This window comes from Aplidium turbinatum, chromosome 2 (genome assembly GCF_918807975.1).
Source record: "Aplidium turbinatum chromosome 2, kaAplTurb1.1, whole genome shotgun sequence".
NCBI classification, from domain to species: domain Eukaryota; kingdom Metazoa; phylum Chordata; class Ascidiacea; order Aplousobranchia; family Polyclinidae; genus Aplidium; species Aplidium turbinatum.
Window position 1 is genome coordinate 10,970,737 of NC_137473.1, and position 19,022 is coordinate 10,989,758.

Below are 19,022 nucleotides of genomic sequence, written 5' to 3' on the forward strand. Positions count from 1 at the left end.
AATTTTTGACCCCCCCCCCCTCCCCCATGTAACGCCAACGTAACGCTTTTTTCAATCCCCCCTCCCCCATGTAACGCTTTTTCACTACGAATTCAGCACAATAAACTACCATTCCGTACTCGAAAGCGTTACGTAACGATTTGCTTGAACCCCCTCCCCCCCCGATGTGACGCTAACGTAACGCTTTGCATAAACCCCCCCTCCCCCTCGAAGGCGTTACGTAATATTTGAACGTTCCCTTACACCAGCAGTGAAAGCTGTTCCAGGAACTTACATTTTGATCAGCCCATTCGTAGTACAATATTACTTTGATCTATAAAAGCAAATAAGTAGAACATACAAGGGATCCTATAGAAATAGATGAGGCATAGCACAATTAATGCCTGTAGCATGACGCTTCACCGCTCCCAAGGACGGGAGGAAACACTAATTTTCGCCTCTACTGCGCTAGCAATCGTTAAACATGTTGTACTAAATGGAAAATCGATTCTTAAATGCCGTTTCTTTTCGGAAAACTGTCTACATTTCTTTTGGTCAACACGACGCCCCGCGATGGAGAGCATAGGAATTGTGAAGCATCTTTTTTCTCGGTTGCTTTCTCAACGATCTTTCTTTCCAAAGTATCGAGTTCGGTTTCAAGGGAATCCAACTTATTTGCGAGCGTATTGTTAATGTCAAGTAGAGGGTTAGTTTTACTGGCCTGGGCAGAGGGCTCAGCGTCTGCCTGCCTGGTTAAGGGTGAAAATGTACTTCCTTTCGATGGTGAAGATGGCCCAGGGAGATGTCTGCCATGCCTAGCAGTTAAGCTGACGTTTGAAGGGAATGCATTGAATTCTGCAAAGTAAAAAAATATGCAGTAAAACTAATTCATGATCAGTTTGGACATGAAATACGATTAGACTTTATGTCACTAAATGATTCGTTCAACCCAGGGGTGTCCAAACCTTTTTTTACGCGGGCCAAATTTGATAACGCGGAACTGCCCGCGGGCCAACAGCCTCCGACAGTCTTGTTTTGCGTAAAGATGCATATATGGCAATATTGTTTTATTTAATGTCATTTTCATACAACAAAACAATATGCAGGTTTAAAAATTTCATTGTATACATTACATATCACGGAATATCATACGTTATCTGCTTTTCAATCAGAAATTAACACATCCAAAAACTTTGTAAAAAAAACAGAGCTGTTAGTGCCAAGGATGAAACTGACGTCTTGATTTCTATATATACCTAGGTCAGGTTTGAGGTAAATGGTAGAGAAGCGTAAAATATCACGTAGATGGGAGTCGCTCAGCTTTAATATCAAGCGGTTCAAGTTCATAACCGAGAATGTCTGCTCGCACAAATATGTTGAACCGAACAAACTCAATATTTTTTTGCAAACTTTCGCATTTCTGGAAATTTGTTTTTATCCGACTGCTAATACAAAGATGTTCCTGTCGGTTTCGCAGAGAAGCTCAATTAGCAGCGGTCGTTGAATTTGCTAGCAAGAAAATGAATGAATGGTCGACTGCATCACTCATTACAACACTCTCAAGCAATAATAGTTGATTTTGCGTTTGTGATGCAACAATGATTTTAACTTTGTTTGCCTGGATTTGTCCGTGGAAAAATACTATCTCCATCAATTTTTCTAAAAAATGCAAATTGAATTTGTATGATTTCTCTGTGTCTATGGCCAAAAATAATTGGCCCGCGGGCCGGACTTTGGACACCCCTGATTCAACCAATCAAACCTTCTTTCGCCAGCCGAGTGTAGCTAGAAATGACAACGGTAGACACGTGTGCCACCCAAAAGGCTAATCAAATCTTAACACCATCATCATTACGTTCCTCTCGTCGAGGGTTGGAGGCAATGGAATGCTAAGTTTCTTAGTTGTGACATTGTTCTATTGCATACAACTCAACATAAAGTTGTTTTCACAGCCCAGCGTTTCTCAACCGAAGCTGCCAGCACTTTGAGCTGAAATCAAATTTTGGGGGTGCTGGTAATAAGAGCCAAATGTCTCATGTACGACATTAACTTCATTGAAGCAACTCGCATTGTGGTAGTCGAATGTTAACGATATTACGAAGTGCAAACTGTACGGACCTGTTTACAGGGGTGCTGGAGTCAGTAAACTTACTAGTCAGTCAGTTCACTCAAATTACAAACTTAAAAACGGGCTTGAAATGGTGAAATAATTTCGCTTCAATAGTAGGTGGTGTATAGTGGGTTGTTGTTGTCGTATCCAGGCTTAGACCTGGTTGAAGATTTAGATTAAGTGGAGGGGAAGGCAAGGAAGCCAATTTTCGTGTCCACCTTCAAGCATACTTTAAATTAAAGTGTCCTGCCAAAGACACAGCCGCATGCTCTTAAGCGGTATCGAACCGGCACCCTTTCGAGTGCCGTTCCAGGACTCTCACCACTCGGCTATGCAGCCTATAGTGGGTGAACACACAATTGACTGTAGTAATTGATACCGGCCTGGGATTCATGAGAACAGGTAAACTGTCTTTTGTTAATCAACACCAAATCAAACGTAATATTTGAAAGATCAGCTTTACTTAATGCTTTGAGAAGTTCCTTCCTCATTTTCATCGTCATCTTGTTTCCAAGGCACAATGCAGTTACTGCAGCGAAGATGATGTTGAACAAAAATACGATGTAAAAATTGCCGAGCCAATAAAAATTTCCAAAGTTTCCTTGCAATTCAAAGTCAGTTATTCCTGAAAAAAAAAACAGAAAACCTTTGAGACGCTGAACTGCACTTTGAGCAGAAACCGATTTAGATAAAAGACGATCATTAGTCTCTTTGTTGTGTGTTTCATCGTTAATTGTGTGAGCAAATCTGACATACTTGTACAATATGCTCATTTGTCTTAATACATTTGAACAAAACTTAAACAATGAAAACTATTAATACTACAAAAAGTGCTTAATGCCAAGCAATAAGCAAAGCAGAGCGATTTCTACTTAAATCAATGACCTTCTGATGATCGTCCTTTAGGTGAAACAGGCTGTGAAAGGTTTAGATAGTAATAACTATATTTGATTGAACAAAACTTAGGTACTTCTTGTTGTCACTAAACAGAGACAAAATACATGACCTGTTAAATTGTGTCAACTCCTTTCAGCCAGGGATATCTAAAGAAGGGGATACGAAGGCTTTTATTACGTCTGACAATAGAAGGGCTTTTGTTTATCGTAAATAATTTGTGTTTATCGTAAAATGACAATTGGCACCGATAGTAGTTTAATAAATCTTGTTATGATAACTTGCATTGCGCTATTAGCATCAGGCCTGGATATTCACAGCATGCTCATGGTTGCTTGTTAATTCAACTACCCATATACTTCTTTTACATCTAGCCTACTGCAAAGGCTTTGTTGAAAAAAACAGCTTACTGGTAACTTTTCAACTGTCTTTGTAAACAAGTTTCTTTAAACATGCTCTACGTAACATTTGCTAGCTGTCTTCTGTAGCTTACTGTACCAGCTGCACGACAAAACTTTCTACGATTTTAAAAAGAACCACATGTTTAAAGCACTGCAAACTACCGCCCTGGTAGTGTCATGAGAATAAGGCAATCGCTGCGAGCCTTCATATCCCCTTCTCTAGATATCCCTGCTTTCAGCCTACGCACATTCGTGTGGATTAGGGCGCCTGACCTTATCAAGCAAAGGTGCCAATGTAACCAGGAGCCACACAGATAATAAGCACACCTTTCCGCTTCAACACAACATCAAAAGTAGATCACCTATTGATAGCGAGCAGTCCCACTACAGTGAACCACTTTAGAAAGAAGAGTTAGTTAGCCTTACCTAGCACGCGAGATAACACTGGTAGAGAACAGCTGAGTAATTGCAAGACTAAACAGTTCAAGATAATCTTTGTCATGGTTGTTTCATGCAGTTCGGGTAGCAGTAGTTTGAAGCCAGGAAGGTTGTATAAGCCTACGACTGAAGCGATCATCAGGTACAGGATAACCAGAACTTCCAAGATAGTACCAATGATCCCAAACGAAGACAAGGAATCAGCTCCCAAGGAGTGTGATTCGAGTTTGAGAACGCGTTCTGATGGGGGACATCCCGTAGGAAGAGGTGGTGTTACTTCTTCCTGGCTGGACCAGGGCCACCACTTCCAGAATGTCTGCGAAGACTTCTTCTTGGTGCTCAATTCGTATACGCTGGCTTGATCTTCACAGAACTTTTCTTTGTTGACATTTCTGTAAAATCAACCAAAATTAAAAACGATCCTTAAATAAGTCTCATACCCAGACAGCAAATCAACATTTTTTACACTGATTCAAAGTCTGCAGATGTTGAATCAATGTAAAAAAAAATGGTTGGTTTGCTGTCTCGGTATCACCCATCAACCAACAACACATCTGCTGCAGAAATGTATTCACCACAACCTGCAACAGGATTGTGTGATAGAGGTTCTTGATTGGTCATAAATTACAACGTATCAAAGACAACGAAATCAATATCCACTGAAACTACAGATATTGAAGCTATCACGAATAAAAGTTTTCTAATACGAAAATAGCTGGTGGGAATAAATTTATATGCAAAAAGTAGACAAGCAGTAATTAAAAGTTCACGGTATGCTTTAAATTAAAAAAAAAATAAGACTGTATGGTCAAGATGATTGCATTACCAACATTCCGAAGTGTCTAAGTCATCTGGGACTTAAAATCAGGGCTGTGGAGTCAGGCGAAAAATATACGACTCAGACTCCTCGGTTTTAAAAATGGCCGATTCCGAACACGCCAAAATCTCTCCGACTCCACAGTTCTGCTTAAAATGACACACTATATGATTACCTGTATCGGTAATCTTTATGAAAGCCTTTCACAGTGCTTGGGTGTAATTCGTAGTCTCCTATAAAAACGAGCTTCACCACATGAAAAGAGACCTGCAAAACAGTTCAGTCAACACGCTTGCCTAGTTTGTAGTTCTCTTAGTTGTTCAGTGTGTTTTGACTTTTCAAACAGCTTTTAGGTTTGGTTTAGCAACGATTCTCCGTCAGGAAAGAAGAATACGTACAATCGTACATCTTTAGACGGTTGTGAGGCGTGCCAATGACAGACAGCAAATATTTTTATCAAATTCTTGAATAAATCAATTGAGCCAACCAAGAACACTTTGGAACACTGGACGATACCGGGAATTTTTGCAAACTTAACGTGCTCAACATCCAGTTTATCGATAGTCACATCGATTAATACATACGACGATTACCAATGTTCAATTTTAAATAATTTTGCAAATCATATCAACAAAATTATACTAATTACTACAGTATCGTGAGTTAATATATTTTCAAACGTTTAGACGTGCTTTTCAGGTTTTATCAGTTATTTCACGAGACCAAGTCAAAAGCATTCATAGCGGCTATATTTTTAACTCATAGTAGTTTATATGGCTGTCATGACCACACAGGTGTAACATGTTCTATAAGTAGTTACACAAAGCATACGTAAAGGTTGTTATTATTTCTCTTTGTATATCAAATTTAAAGTGTAGGTGTACACTGTACAGATACTGCATATGACTTGTAACCGGCTTAACGTTAAGAAAATCATGATTGCATAACAAAAAAAATTAAACAAAAAAATGCTTAGCTCGGTTAAAGCCATATGTTTCAACACTGATTTTGTTTAAAGAAAATTCAAGAGAATACGGAATGAAGCGTCAGACAGATGACTGTTAACGATGACAATAATTCAAATTCTGGAACAAGATCAAGACAAGAAATAGTTTTTACACTAACAAGAAACAAGGCAAGCCCGGTAAGTGCAAGAAGGAGCAGCATAGCCAGTGGGTATGCAAGGTTGCGCTCCAGAGCAGAAGCGTTTTTCCTTCTCTCCAATTTCAAACGAGTTTTCCGGACCGACGCCAGGTTTTTTTGGAGTTTTGTTTTTTCCTCGGCGCTTAATCGCTCCAGATAGGCTTCAGATTTGTACTTATGCTTCAAAGCTTCCTGCACGATATATTATTAAAGAAAATTTACGACTTGGTTCAAAATAAATTTGGCGCTTCATGACATGCGGCCTCCCAATGGTGAAGCGATTTCTTTTCTAGATTGATTCTAACCTATGATTCTAGTAGATCTTGGTTAGACTCCAGGCCTGGCCATATCAAAAACTTAAAATATATACCGATTGTGTTCTTTCTTGCGTTAAGTAATGAGGATGGATCAGGTCAATATATCACATGGCTATTATCATCAGTATTACTTGCATATAAGGCAAACATGGTGAAATACGGTCGATAGACGTTGTTAGAGGTCATATAAATATATCAGAACATCACTGTAAGTTTATGACTGCTCGATGCCACATGCGTGTCATAAGATTCAGTTTGAAAAAAAAACAGCTTGAGGAAGCGATCGATACATATTAAAATCAATTGCTCTATTAGCAGATGTTAGCCCTGTGTGAGTGGACCTGCGGTACTTGAAAATAGATTGAGTAACAATGCAATACTAGATGCTATTGAGTGACAATGCTTCGATTATGAAAAGCAACACTAACATTCATAATCCTAGATAGCAACATGCGTCATTTTTACATTGATTCAAAGTCTGCAGACGTCTACTTTGGATATAAACATTTTCGTGACCAAACCTAAGCTTTTATTGGTTGAATACTTACAAACGTAGCACATTGAAATTGGACGTCCACTTTCACGAGTACCAAGTGTGTGGTATGGTCATTGGACAGGGATGTTTATAAAAAATAGTTGTCAATTCATGCTATTTCAAAGTATTTATAAAACGCCAACCTCTTCCATTTGCTCCATGTAGATTTGATTGTCGTTGTTTTCGAGAATATTCGGTTTTACGAGAACATGGCCGACAGAATCGAAGAGAATCGTGAAACCAAGTGGAGCACAAGCGGATAACATGAATAAAACACAAACACAGAGCAAAAAGGAGTACAAATACTGCAAGTAATATTCCCCCACCATCAATAAGATGTCCTGGAATGCAATAAAAAGTTGTTGCATTTTATCACTTTAGCTCCCGCGATTAACAATTTTACAATATGTCACTATTGTGAATCAGACAGAATTACAAGCATTGATCAAATTGAAAAAAAGGCATTTTTTGTCGTATCCAGGCTTACGCCCTATAGTTAAAGACTTCTATTAAGAGGACGGGAAGACAAGGAAGCCTGTCTTCGTGTCCACCTTCACGCATGTCTTTAAGTGTCCCGCCAAAGACGCAGCCGCATGCTCTTGAGCAGTGTCGAACCGGTACCCTTTAGAGCGTCGCACTAGGGCTCTCATCACTCGGCTATGCAGCCGATAAGTCACTAAGTCAGTAACAAAAAGTCCGAAATGATTTAAGGAATTAGGCTAGTTTTTTTGGAAAAGTGGTTGTAAACATGCAAGCTACAGCACAAGGACGAAAGACTTATGAAGGCAGTATAGTGACTTCCAAGTATGACACTCATTAAGTCCTTAAAATTTTCCATGGCGACGCTCGCGAGAACGAACAACACGGACAGCGGTGAAAAAAAACAATAAGTTTTTTTTTTTAAGACTCTTGCCTTATCATGACAAAAATTAAAATATAATGTGGAGTCACAACTTGTCGTTTGAACTAAATAAGCTGATAAGAAAAAAAAAAAATTAGGAAAGTCTCAAACTGCACTATGATGCTTAGATTGCTTACTATACACAAAATAATAAAGACGTCACTTACTTGAGCTGAGTCATCATTATCGAAAAATGCCAAAGCTAAAACAGCCAGGCCAAACACAAGAGCAGCAAGCAGGAGAAGGACAGCTATCGTTTCATAAACCCTTGGCATGAGGCCGCGACGTTGGCCCGAAAAACCTTCAGACTCGGTAAAAAAGTAGGAAAATGGAAGCAAGACAAACAGTGACGTGTTGCTCAAGATGAAGATCCACTTCCAAAATGCTGAAACAGTGACGTTTTGTGAATGTGTTTTATAACGCATCTGAACCCTAAACTGCAGCGGAATGGCCCGTTTCGGTGAGTCCGATTTGGTGAGTCCAATTCCCTATTCGGTGATTTTTTGAATTATTCTTTTTAAATTATCGGGTATCATAGCCTAATTATCATTGCCGTTTTAGGGTTAGGGGTTAGGAACTCACCGAATAGTAGCAGACCCAAACTGCAGACAGTACCGTTTCCCAGACAGCAAAATCTGTTATTTTTACATTGATTCAACATCTGCAGACATTGAATCACAAGGATGATTTTACTTTACAACCTAGTTGGTGTCTGGTTACCAACTGGCCAAATTCGTTTTAATAAGTTTAGGAAATTGATCAGGTCCTGAGAATAATATGTTTTGAAAGCAATTTCTTTACTGGCCCTACTTTCCAACTGGAGACGTTGAATCAATGTAAAAATGATGGATTTTGCTGTCTGGGTAATTATGCTGTTGACATGGTAATGACTGAGAATTGTGTTCCAAAAACTTGTAAAAAACCGCTATTAATAAAGTAAAACTGCAGCATTAGGCTGAAACAGATCGTTTAACTGTGTCTGCAGTCTACACTAGTGGACTAATCAGTAATCAACTAATCATCTTAAACAGTAACTTAAATAGACTACATCTTAAATAGTAAAAGCAGTCAAGTGACAAAGCAGAAGTTTCTGAAAGAGTTCTTCGTAAGTTTGATAATGAAATGAGAGAAACGTACTGTGAATCAAAGCACCATTGAGCCATTGTACCCAATAACTGTCCGGAAATAGATGCACAACTTCATTTCCAATCATTGACATAGGCAGCATCAACATTGAGCCACAAGCCACGGCTAGAGTGAAAGCACACAGATGGAAAGAGATTCTGTGGTAAACAAAGATGGTTACAAATGGTATTATGGGTTAGTGGTTACGGTAACTAAGCTACTTTATTCTATAGGCTAATCAATTATTATATGAGCTGGTTTAAATCTTTTGCAAATTGAAAATTGGTTTGATCTACTGTAAAACATCATCTGTAGCTAATTGAATTAGATTTAAAAAGGTACAATTTTGTTTTTACAAAACTCTTATCAACTGCTTTCTATTTTTCTCTAAGTAAAATCAAACTGGCAAAAAATAAAAGGTAAACAGCTTTGTGATGACTAAATAATGTTATTTGAAGGATGCGAAATCATTCAATGGCTAAAGAAATATCTAAATGTCATATGAGCAAGAAGAGCTGTCCGTAGTTAAAACTGTCAGACTACATTATACACTTCAGGTTACAGAAACACAAAAAAATAGCATTAGGATATATGGTATAATAGAAAAGCCCACAATCCTTCTTCCTCTTAACCTGTATGCTTTAGCATCTTCATCACCCCCATAAAGTCCATCTCGTTCCCTTTTTTGGTGAAATCTTGCCAGAATTATGTAAGCAATGAGGTACAAAACAATAAAGGACAGAAGATTTATGATGTACTCCCTCACCTAAACATACACGGAAATAAAGAAAAGTTTAAAGTTGTAAACAATCACAGACCCTTTGTAGTAGGGGTGGACAAACTAGTTCAATAGAGCAGTCATTTGCCAAGTGTTGATTTGTTGAGATTGATGTTTTGATTGTACAAACTTCATTTTAGAAAATAAAGATTCACAACAATTAACCTGCTAAATGCAATAGAAACCAGCAAACTCGATACCTGAAGGGGAATTGAAAAAGCCGTTGAATTTGGCAGTACACGACATCTGGGCGAGCCCATCTGGGCAAAACACTCTTGGACGAGACCATGTGGGCGACGACCTAAGTGGGCGACGAGCCATGTGGGCGACAGTAGCAAAAGTTTAGCCGTTTGGACCGGTGGTGTTTGCGGCGTCACGGTTTGTCGTGAAGCTTTTAAAGAGAAACCTCTCAGAAAAGAAACAAACGAAGACCTCCCAAGAGGAATGGCCAAAAAGTGGTTGACGTCAGTTAAGAATGCTTCCTAAGGGTTATCGAAACTTGTCAGTCACAATAGCCTACAGGTGCTGAAAAACTGCTGATGGTGCATTCTGTTAAACCATTTTTTGGTATAAGCGACAGGCAACAGAATCATCCGGCAACCACTGCAAAGTTCTGATTCCGTGTGATTTTAAGTCTTAAAATGTAATGACTGTCAGTTCCAATGTGTTCTGTAAACTGCTGATGCGCCTACACAGCATCTAACTCTAGAGCATTCAGATTCAGTAGGCATAAGTCATAATTTTAACGTGGGCACTTAAAATAAAATCATTTACTGCAGTAGTAGCTACTGATTTGCGTGTGGTTAACTTACAACAAGCTGTGTCCTCTGCTACTAAACGTCAACTGATATTTCTTAATCCGACTGCTCGCGCCTAGACGCTGTGTAGGCGCATCAGCAGTGTACAGACCACATTGTGACTGACAGTCATTACGGACTTGAGTCAAACGGAATCAGAACTTTGCAGTGGTTTCCGGATAATTCTGCTGTCCGTCGCTTATACCGAAAAATGTTTCAACAGAAAGTTTTCAACATGATATCTCATTGAGAAAATTTAACTTTGTTTGAAGAACTTAAACCATTTGAGCTGTGTCTAATATAAACTTTTGAGTGATGATGTAACCACACTTTCTCAATTTGGGACATTACTATTCAGCTGGAAGAGCCATCAAAAACATGTAGGCGAGCCACATGCAGCTCGCGAGCCGCAGTTTGTCCACCATTGGTTTATAGGAATTTAGTGTAATTATTAATATTATAAAAATCAAAAAAAAGCCTTTCAAATACAAAACACAACCTTGGAATTGTTATCATATGCCATTAAATCACGTGCCAGAGATTGTTTAGATTATCATGCAGCTCACGACAATTCCTTTTCATAACTTTATACAGAGATATGAAATATGCGCAAAGTAAGTTACCGGTATGTCATATTGTTAAGGCTTTTTACACAACACTTCATTAACTGCAAGGCTGAGTCTACAGGTCCCAATGTTACCACACATGGTCACTGTATCCAGTCCACCAAGACTAAGGTCAGGATACATCACTTAAGCACAATGTCATGCGTTCAAGCATGTCTTTTTAAGAAGGATAGGTTCATGCATGCACTATGGGAGCAAGTCTTTTAGGCGCAGACAGTTAGGCGCTGGTCGAATAGGTGCGCACACTGTGGCGTCTAGATATTTGGGTCTGCTACTATTCGGCGAGTCCGATTCGGCTAATCCGATTCGGCGAGTTCCCTAATCGGCGAGAGCCTTTTTCGGCGAGTGCCCTATTCGGCGAGTTTTTGAAATTTTATTTTTGAAAGGGAATTATCGGGTACCGTAGCCTAATTATAATTGCCGTTTTTACATCGTTAAACGTTGAAATCGTGCAGAAAGGAATTAAAATAAAATGTTTGAACTATTAAATTAAAATTCGTTATGTCAGTTCAGTTGTTTTTATTTCTGACCATCATATGAAAAACAATACACGTCAACATAGCAAAGGTAGAAGCGACAAAACGCGAACGTTAAAACGTGCTTCAATTCGTCATGTCAGTTCAGTTGTTTTTATTTTTGATCATGATATCAAAAACAATTCACGTCAACATAGCAAAGGTGTAGAAAAAGGTAGAAGCGACAAAACGCGAACGTTAAATCGTGCTTGTGACCGAAGTAAGTTATTGAGTTGAAAGAAATTTGGCACAGTCGCAACACCTTCAGAAAATTTTAAAAAATGAAGGAAAAATAAAAAAAAGAAAATGTTACAAAAAAATCATGTTTAATGTCTATAAGTTAGTACTTTTGAATAGTTAAAATGATTAGTTTGGATCAACAAATGTGTGGCCTACAGCTTGGATTGAAAGGAAATTATCGGGTACCGTAGCCTAGTTATCTCGACCAGCAGAAATTGCCGTTTTTACATCGTTTTAACGTCGCGAAACGTTGAAATCGTGTAGAAAAGAGAACTTTGCTGACTAGGATACGTTGAAACTGGGAAACATTCACAGAAGCCCTTCGATTTGTTCCAAGAACCTATTTAGCCTAACAGTTCATTTGTACATTGATTCAACGTCTGAATGCATTATCTTAAAAATGCATAATCTTAAAAATGCAACGTATCGAAGGGCTTCTGTGAATGTTTCTCAGTTTCAACGCAGGCCTTACAACTCGTGTTTTTTCCGGCAGCCATCGTGGCCTACCGAGAGCTCCTTCCCGGCGGCCAAATCTACGTGCTTGGAGGCCAAAATACAATAACGATAGCACAAGTAAATAGATTTAACTTGCAACAATGTTAAAATGATCACTTAGCGTTGTTGAAGTCTGGGCGACGTCCTGCAATAGAATCGTTGTACCACGCATTAAATGCTTTATCGGGATTGTAATCCGGTATTGCGGGACCATCTAACGACCCTAAATTGTTTCAACTGCTCGCAGCTCAGTAAATTGTTTTAACTGCATACCGCTTTTCATAAAACCTGACTATTTATTCCGTTATGATGTCACCATTGAGGGTGTGAAGTCACTAACCCACAGCGTTCTCAACTATGAAGACACGTGTTTTACCCACAGATGTCAACTAACCTAGTTCTCCTTTTTAACAACGATTCAATGTCCGACAACATTGAATCGATATAAAAACGACAATATTGCCAGCCGATGTAAATTAGCACTTCGGATTAACACTTCGTTAAAATAAACATCGGGAATTGCAAACAAGACTTACAGCGCTGGTGATCGCAGCTGGATATAATCAATACAAAATACAACAGTAGTGACTATGATGCGCTGACCTAATTCTGCGTCACTCTTTGATACTACATATTTTTGACATTTAATCCACGATTATTCTATTGCGAAATTAAATAATTGGCTAGAAGAAACCGGCGGCCAAACTTGGCCGACGGAGGAGGTAGCACAGGTGGTCATTCAAGCACTACTTAGCGGCCATGGCCACCGGCTGCTTTAAGGTTTGCAACGTATCCTAGTCATCAAAGTTCTCTTTTCTACACGATTTCAACGTTTAGCGACGTTAAAACGATAGGCCACACATTTGGTCAGCCTTTTCATTCTGTTACTACAATGTAAAAATGAACTGGTAGGCTAACTGGGTTCTTGAAACAAATTTTTGCTGGTAGGGATAACTAGGCTACGGTACCCGATAATTTCCTTTCAATCCAAGCTGTAGGCCACACATTTGTTGATCCAAACTAATCATTTTAACTATTCAAAAGTAGTAACTTATAGATATAAACATGATTTTTTTTTGTAACATTTTCTTTTTTTTATTTTCCCTTCACATCTTAAATTTTTCTGAAGGTGTTGCGACTGTGCCAAATTTCTTTCAACTCAATAACTTACTTCGGTCACAAGCACGTTTTAACGTTCGCATTTTGTCGCTTCTACCTTAAAAACAACTGAACGGACATGATGAATTGAAGCACGTTTTAACGTTCGCGTTTTGTCGCTTCTACCTTTGCTATGTTGACGTGTATTGTTTTTGAAATGATGGTCAGAAATAAAAACAACTGAACTGACATGACGAATTTTAATTGGTTCAAACATTTTCTTTTTATTCCTTTCTGCACGTTCAGCGACGTTAAAACGATGTGAAAACAGTTAGGCTACGGTACCCGATAATTCCCTTTCAAAAATAAAATTTCAAAAACTCGCCGAATAGGGCACTCGCCGAAAAAGGCTCTCGCCGAATAGGGAACTCGCCGAATCGGACTAGCCGAATCAGATTAGCCGAATCGGACTCGTCGAAACGAGCCATTCCAAGATATTTAGGTGCGGAGCACTGCGCGCCCATTCATTTAGGTGCTATTCCTAGTTAAATCTGCAGATTGTATCAGCTTGGCAGGTAGGGCAATGCTTTTCACACAAAATGTTATATTGAACAGAAAAATATGTTGTTTTGTTAATGCGCGACTGCGCGTGCATTTATTTGTTGTTAGTCAAGGCTTCAGTGAGTGAAGCTGCTTTATCCGGTGTAACGGTCCAGGAGTTACTGCGGTCTGAAAGTTACCGTAACTTCTGGACCGCGTATACGCGCTCTGAAAGTTACTGCCAGTCCAAAAGTTACTAAAACAAGGTTGTCAGATTTGACGCTTGCAGCAGATTTGTATAAATGCTTTCAACATTGTAAACATGTTGAAGTTGAAGACTTATCCACCATTGCATCATAACAACATGGTTTAGCCTACAGCAGAAACGTAATTGGGAATGAAGTGAAAATAGATGAAAGCTACAAGATGAGTTTTGTACCAGAAATTGTTGCGGTATTGGAATGAATTTTAATTTGTAACCTAACAATTTACGTAGGCTATCATTTTAACCTGATTTGTTTGTATTATACCGTTTGAAGTTGTGTCCGTGTTTTGCGCGTGTTGGCAAATAAGTTTGCATGGGGAGGTGATTGACTGGATGACAGCTCAGCCTATAGTATTTAGCTGTCATCCTGATTGTGCTAAGATGCAACCTACGATTCACAATGTAGTGTTATGACTATGAGTGTTTTATTGACTCGTTGTAGGCTATATGGCGCTGTTGAAACAAATAATTTAATTGATCATCGCTTCAAACATTTCAAAGTTTGAATCGTGGCTATACAGTATACACGAATCAGTGGCATTTAATAAGCTACAGGCCTTAATATATCGTGCAAAGTTTGCATTTGAAGGCTGACTTGTTAGCCGCTGGTCTTGAGTTGTAGTTGACGAACATAGTCTTTGACTATATATATTTTATGTATTTCATGAAAGTTAAAACCAAAGTTTTCTAGTGAATGAAGCACTGAGCCTATTTTTAGTCTGGTTTTTCATAACTACCGTTTTCAAGAAATATAAAGTAACTTGGCTACATGTAGGCCAACCGGTAGTCAAAACACCATCAACCTTCAGTGAGGCTACCAAAAGGCTTTAAAAGGCTATCACAGTCTCACACGCGGGGAAGGATTTAACTTTTACGAAAGTGTTGAACACTTTGAGATTCCAATGAATTTCCGTTGGACTCCCATCGAAAACACGTGGCACGAAACTTAAAGTCAAAAATAATGGTTTTGTGGTGAGAATATTTATCCTTGGGATTCATCTTTCGCATACTTGCAGGGGTCTGCTACTATTCGGTGAGTCCGATTCGGTGAGTCCGATTCGGTGAGTCTGATTCGGTGAGTTTCTAACTTCTAACCCCTAACCTTAACTCCTAACCCCTAACCCTAAAACAGCAATGATAATTAGGCTACGGTACCCAATAATTTAAAAAAAAAATTGAAAAAATCCCTCGTTAAGGGATCGGACTCACCGAATCGGACTAACCGAATCGGACTCACCGAATCGGACTCACCAAAACGGGCCATTCCGACTTGCAGAGGGTTTAATCTACTGACCAAGTAAAGTTTCAGTCTATTTACAAGTTTTCCCAAACGAATTTCGAAAAAGCATTCCCACTTACAATAGCAGTAACTTTTGGACTGTTTCTATGGCGTTGCAGTCTGGAAGTTCCTATCAGTCCAAAAGTTACCAGGAGTGCCGGGCGTTTTCGCAATCGATAGAAAAGTGAAAATTGTTTTAACTAAGTGTAATGAATTCATTGCTCTCAAACTAATGCAAGCTTTTCAATTAACATTACAAAATACTTATAATTATTAATCTGGCTTTTGAGAGGTTAAAAATTTAATTATTTTTTAAAACAAAATTAAATAAAATTAAGATTAAATATTTGGTAACCCTTGTAACTTTTGGCCTGCAGTAACTCTTGGACTGCTACTGCTACACCGGCAATGCTTTTCACACAAATGTTTTTTTAATGCGCGTGTTCGGCATTTATTTGTTGTTAGTCCAGGTTTGCGTCGGCGATAGCATTATCAATAAATATTCAAGTTTCCGAAAATGACTGAGTTCACTTTTTGTGAGTCAAATAATAACTACACTAAACATCAGTAAAAAATATGCCGTAACCTATATTCAAGCAGGTGGTAGGCTTGAGTGAAGAGTAACTTAGTTTTCCATCAAAACCCCGACTAGGTTTAATAACGAGCAAAGTCGCACCATTATGCTTGCAGCTTGTAGCCAGGGTTCATATGCCCTATAGAAATGTATTCATTGTAGTAGAGCGTTGTCTCATGCGAACTCGTCACACGACCAATCCATCCCGAGCAGAAGTAATTGCAAAAGACAACAGATTAAGTAAGGTTCCATCTGGCTGCAACCTGTGTTCAGGATGCATAGCAAATGTCCTGTGGAGATGTGCTAATACCAAGAGTAGTAGAGCGTTGTCTCGCATCTCATCTCCACACGCGAATTAACAAAACAACATTTTATCTTTCTATTCAATATAACATTTTGAGTGAAAAGCATTGCCCTACTTGCCAAGCTGATACAATCTGTAGACTTTACTAGTAATAGCACCTAAATGAACAGGCGCCACAGTGCTCAGCACCTAAATATCCTGACGCCACAGTGTGCGCGCCTATTTGACGGGCGCCTAACTGTCTGCGCCTAAAAGACATGGACCCTGCAGTCTGCACTATTAACACAATATCAATAACACCAATAAAAGGAAAAATGACAAAACCAAAATGCTAAAATTTACTGTAATAATTTTTTTATTTAAACAGAAACTCAGTTTTGTTAAAGTGTACAGCCATTAAACCTACTTATAGTCATTAAGAAAAATCTGTAGCATGTCATGGACTAGTTAACTACATTAAAACGAAATTTGACTGAGTGAACTTAAAGATCATGTGGTAATGCAATTTCATTGAGTAAATTTGGCCACATGCATTTTGGTGAATGAAAATTTTCCTAAAGAAACACACTCAAATTCAACACAACTGAAAAACTTAAAACAAAAAAATAATAATGACCATTGAGTTCATGTTCAATCTGACAACATAAAGTACAATTAAAAATGCACCACAAAAGGCAGTTGGAACCAGCACTATTATCAAATGAGCTGCTTCAAATTTGAATTAAATTTGCTAAAAAGCACTTCCGAAGTGTGTTGAAACAAAGTCTTACTAAGTCTCACTTGCAACTGCATGCTCAAGTAACCAGGGGATCATATTCTCAAAGTTGTGGTTGCCATATGTGGTAAGAATATTTGCTTTATAATTTGAGTTATAAAATTCAACACGGCAACATCGCGCAAGTATTATGATCTTCCGTTTGACAAAAAAAAATTCAAAAACTATTTCATCTTATGAGAATGCGAAGATATGAGAACCAGTACATTAAAGTTGAAACACATATGACTGAACTAACAGAAATTAATTGCTCAGGAAATCATTTGAAAAAATTGATAATATATTGGCTGGTACGATATGCACCTAAGTAGTAACTTTTTCTATATAACTGATATGATTTAACATTTCTTGTGCCCCGTATTGCAAAGTTTGGATGCCAACGAATGATGCCAAATAACTAGTATAATATCAACCCAGAAACCAACTTGATACACATATATACGATACGTGAAAAGAAAAGTGACTTACCACATCATTAAACTCTTCTTCCTTTTCTTCAATAGTTTGTTGTTTAGATTCCTCATCAGGAAAAGATGCCCATTCAAACATTTCTTATATTGGTATAAAGATTAAAGGAAAATTTGTAAAAGGAAAGCATGTTCTTTTGTGTAATTTAAAGCATATGCCAAAAAAAAGAACAATCTGTGTGATTAGACACCTATAAAAATGATCAGGAAATAAAATAATAGTCTGCAGAAACCTTTTATTACTACTGTATCACCAATAAAACACAGTACTTTGTAGTACAGTACTTATACATGTAGTCAGTGTTTTTTTTAAGGTGTTATGGGGGACCGAAACGGTCCCCCAAATTTCTCCAGCGGTTTCCCAAAGTTTGGGCTTGCAACTACAGTAGAACAGTAATGGTTGTTTCTCGCTATGTCTTGTCGATAATACGAATATAGCCTACGATCAATAGTTCACGTCCGGAAAAAAGAATAAGTGGAGGTACAGCTAACAGCTGAATCAAAGAGTTATTCATAAAAGAAGTGCACCTTCGATACTCGTCAATGTTTATTTCTGATTTATGGCGCATAATGATCAGTTTTTACGTGTGGAAACATAAAAAGCAGAGGTCAACAAGCACACTTTGTTTGATTGTTTTGTTGCATGAGATAGAACCTGAAAAATTTGTTCTGTGATTGTGCACTGCCAGTAGCCTAATAAATAATTCGTTTAAGCAAATATGGCTATTTTTTGGTATTTAAATGAAACACTTGCGGTCTCTTAAAACTACTTAGCGGTCACCCAAACCAAACCTTAAAAAAAAACCTGCATGTAGTTACTGTACTTTGTAAATCAGAGCGTTTTTTGAAGATTATAGAACTATGGTAATTTTCTTGTCATTAATCTTACTTTAATAAGCCAATACCGTAATGAAATATACCAGCATAACTACAGTATACATTTATTTAGCCTACAAGTTATTTTTAATTAGAGATCAGCCTAAATTTCCTGTACAAATGTAAACATCCTCTCAATCATACCAGAATTTTCTTACTAATCAGGCTCAAATATATTGCATATAATGGTTTTGATGTAGGCATATAGAGGCTACATTCACAGTATCATAATTGATAAATAACATAGGCTCTGCCATAAAATATTCTAATAAAAAAAGAGTAACTGTTTAAGTTAATAGAATTTTTTCAAAGGTTGTTGAAAAAATGGTCGCAAATATGCACATAGACTATAGCGGTGGTGTTCAAATGGCGGAACTTGATCCAGTTTCCGGATCTTTTTAACTTTTTTGTGTGGATCTTCCAATGTTAACGGAAAAGACGGGATAACAGTGGATGACAGTGAAGCATTTTGGTTTGGTGTGCTTCAGCATCCTGCATTCAGACTTGTCGATTTATGCCCTCACATGATTATCAGATCTGTTATAGAGCTAATCTCTCATCCACTGTCTGCTGATGTTTATGACATTTGGAAAACCCAACTTTCCACTGAATATGCATTGTTGGTGTCTAAAATGCAGGTTGAACTGTGTAATCTTAAAGGAGATGAGATTTGTATCGCAGATGCAAATGTGTTTTGTTTATCACTTGTAATCTTGGAAAGGTATATACCTAG

At 38.1% G+C, this 19,022-nt stretch overlaps 1 protein-coding gene across 1 annotated transcript; it reads right to left on the reverse strand.

Moving 5' to 3' along the window:
* Positions 1–219: 219 nt before the first annotated feature.
* LOC145764548 (limb region 1 protein homolog) lies at positions 220–17,587 on the reverse strand. The gene is made up of 10 exons (XM_082576170.1): positions 17,415–17,587; positions 9,293–9,426; positions 8,673–8,818; positions 7,703–7,920; positions 6,778–6,975; positions 5,765–5,974; positions 4,815–4,906; positions 3,811–4,214; positions 2,553–2,714; positions 220–834 (listed from the first exon to the last, which is right to left on the reverse strand). The coding sequence occupies exons 1-10, from the start codon at positions 17,493–17,495 to the stop codon at positions 491–493; spliced, it is 1,989 nt and encodes a 662-aa protein (XP_082432296.1). The 5' UTR covers positions 17,496–17,587; the 3' UTR covers positions 220–490.
* Between the last annotated feature and the right edge of the window lie 1,435 nt (positions 17,588–19,022).

Excerpts from the sequence above, each read along its gene's own strand:
- LOC145764548 (XM_082576170.1), bottom strand. The coding sequence starts at position 17,495 with ATGTTTGAATGGGCATCTTTTCCTGATGAGGAATCTAAACAACAAACT. Across the intron at positions 5,975-6,777 it reads ACATGGAGCAAATGGAAGAG|GAAGCTTTGAAGCATAAGTA; the intron begins GTTGGCGTTTTA and ends TATATCGTGCAG. Across the intron at positions 2,715-3,810 it reads AGTGTTATCTCGCGTGCTAG|GAATAACTGACTTTGAATTG; the intron begins GTAAGGCTAACT and ends TTTTTTTTTCAG.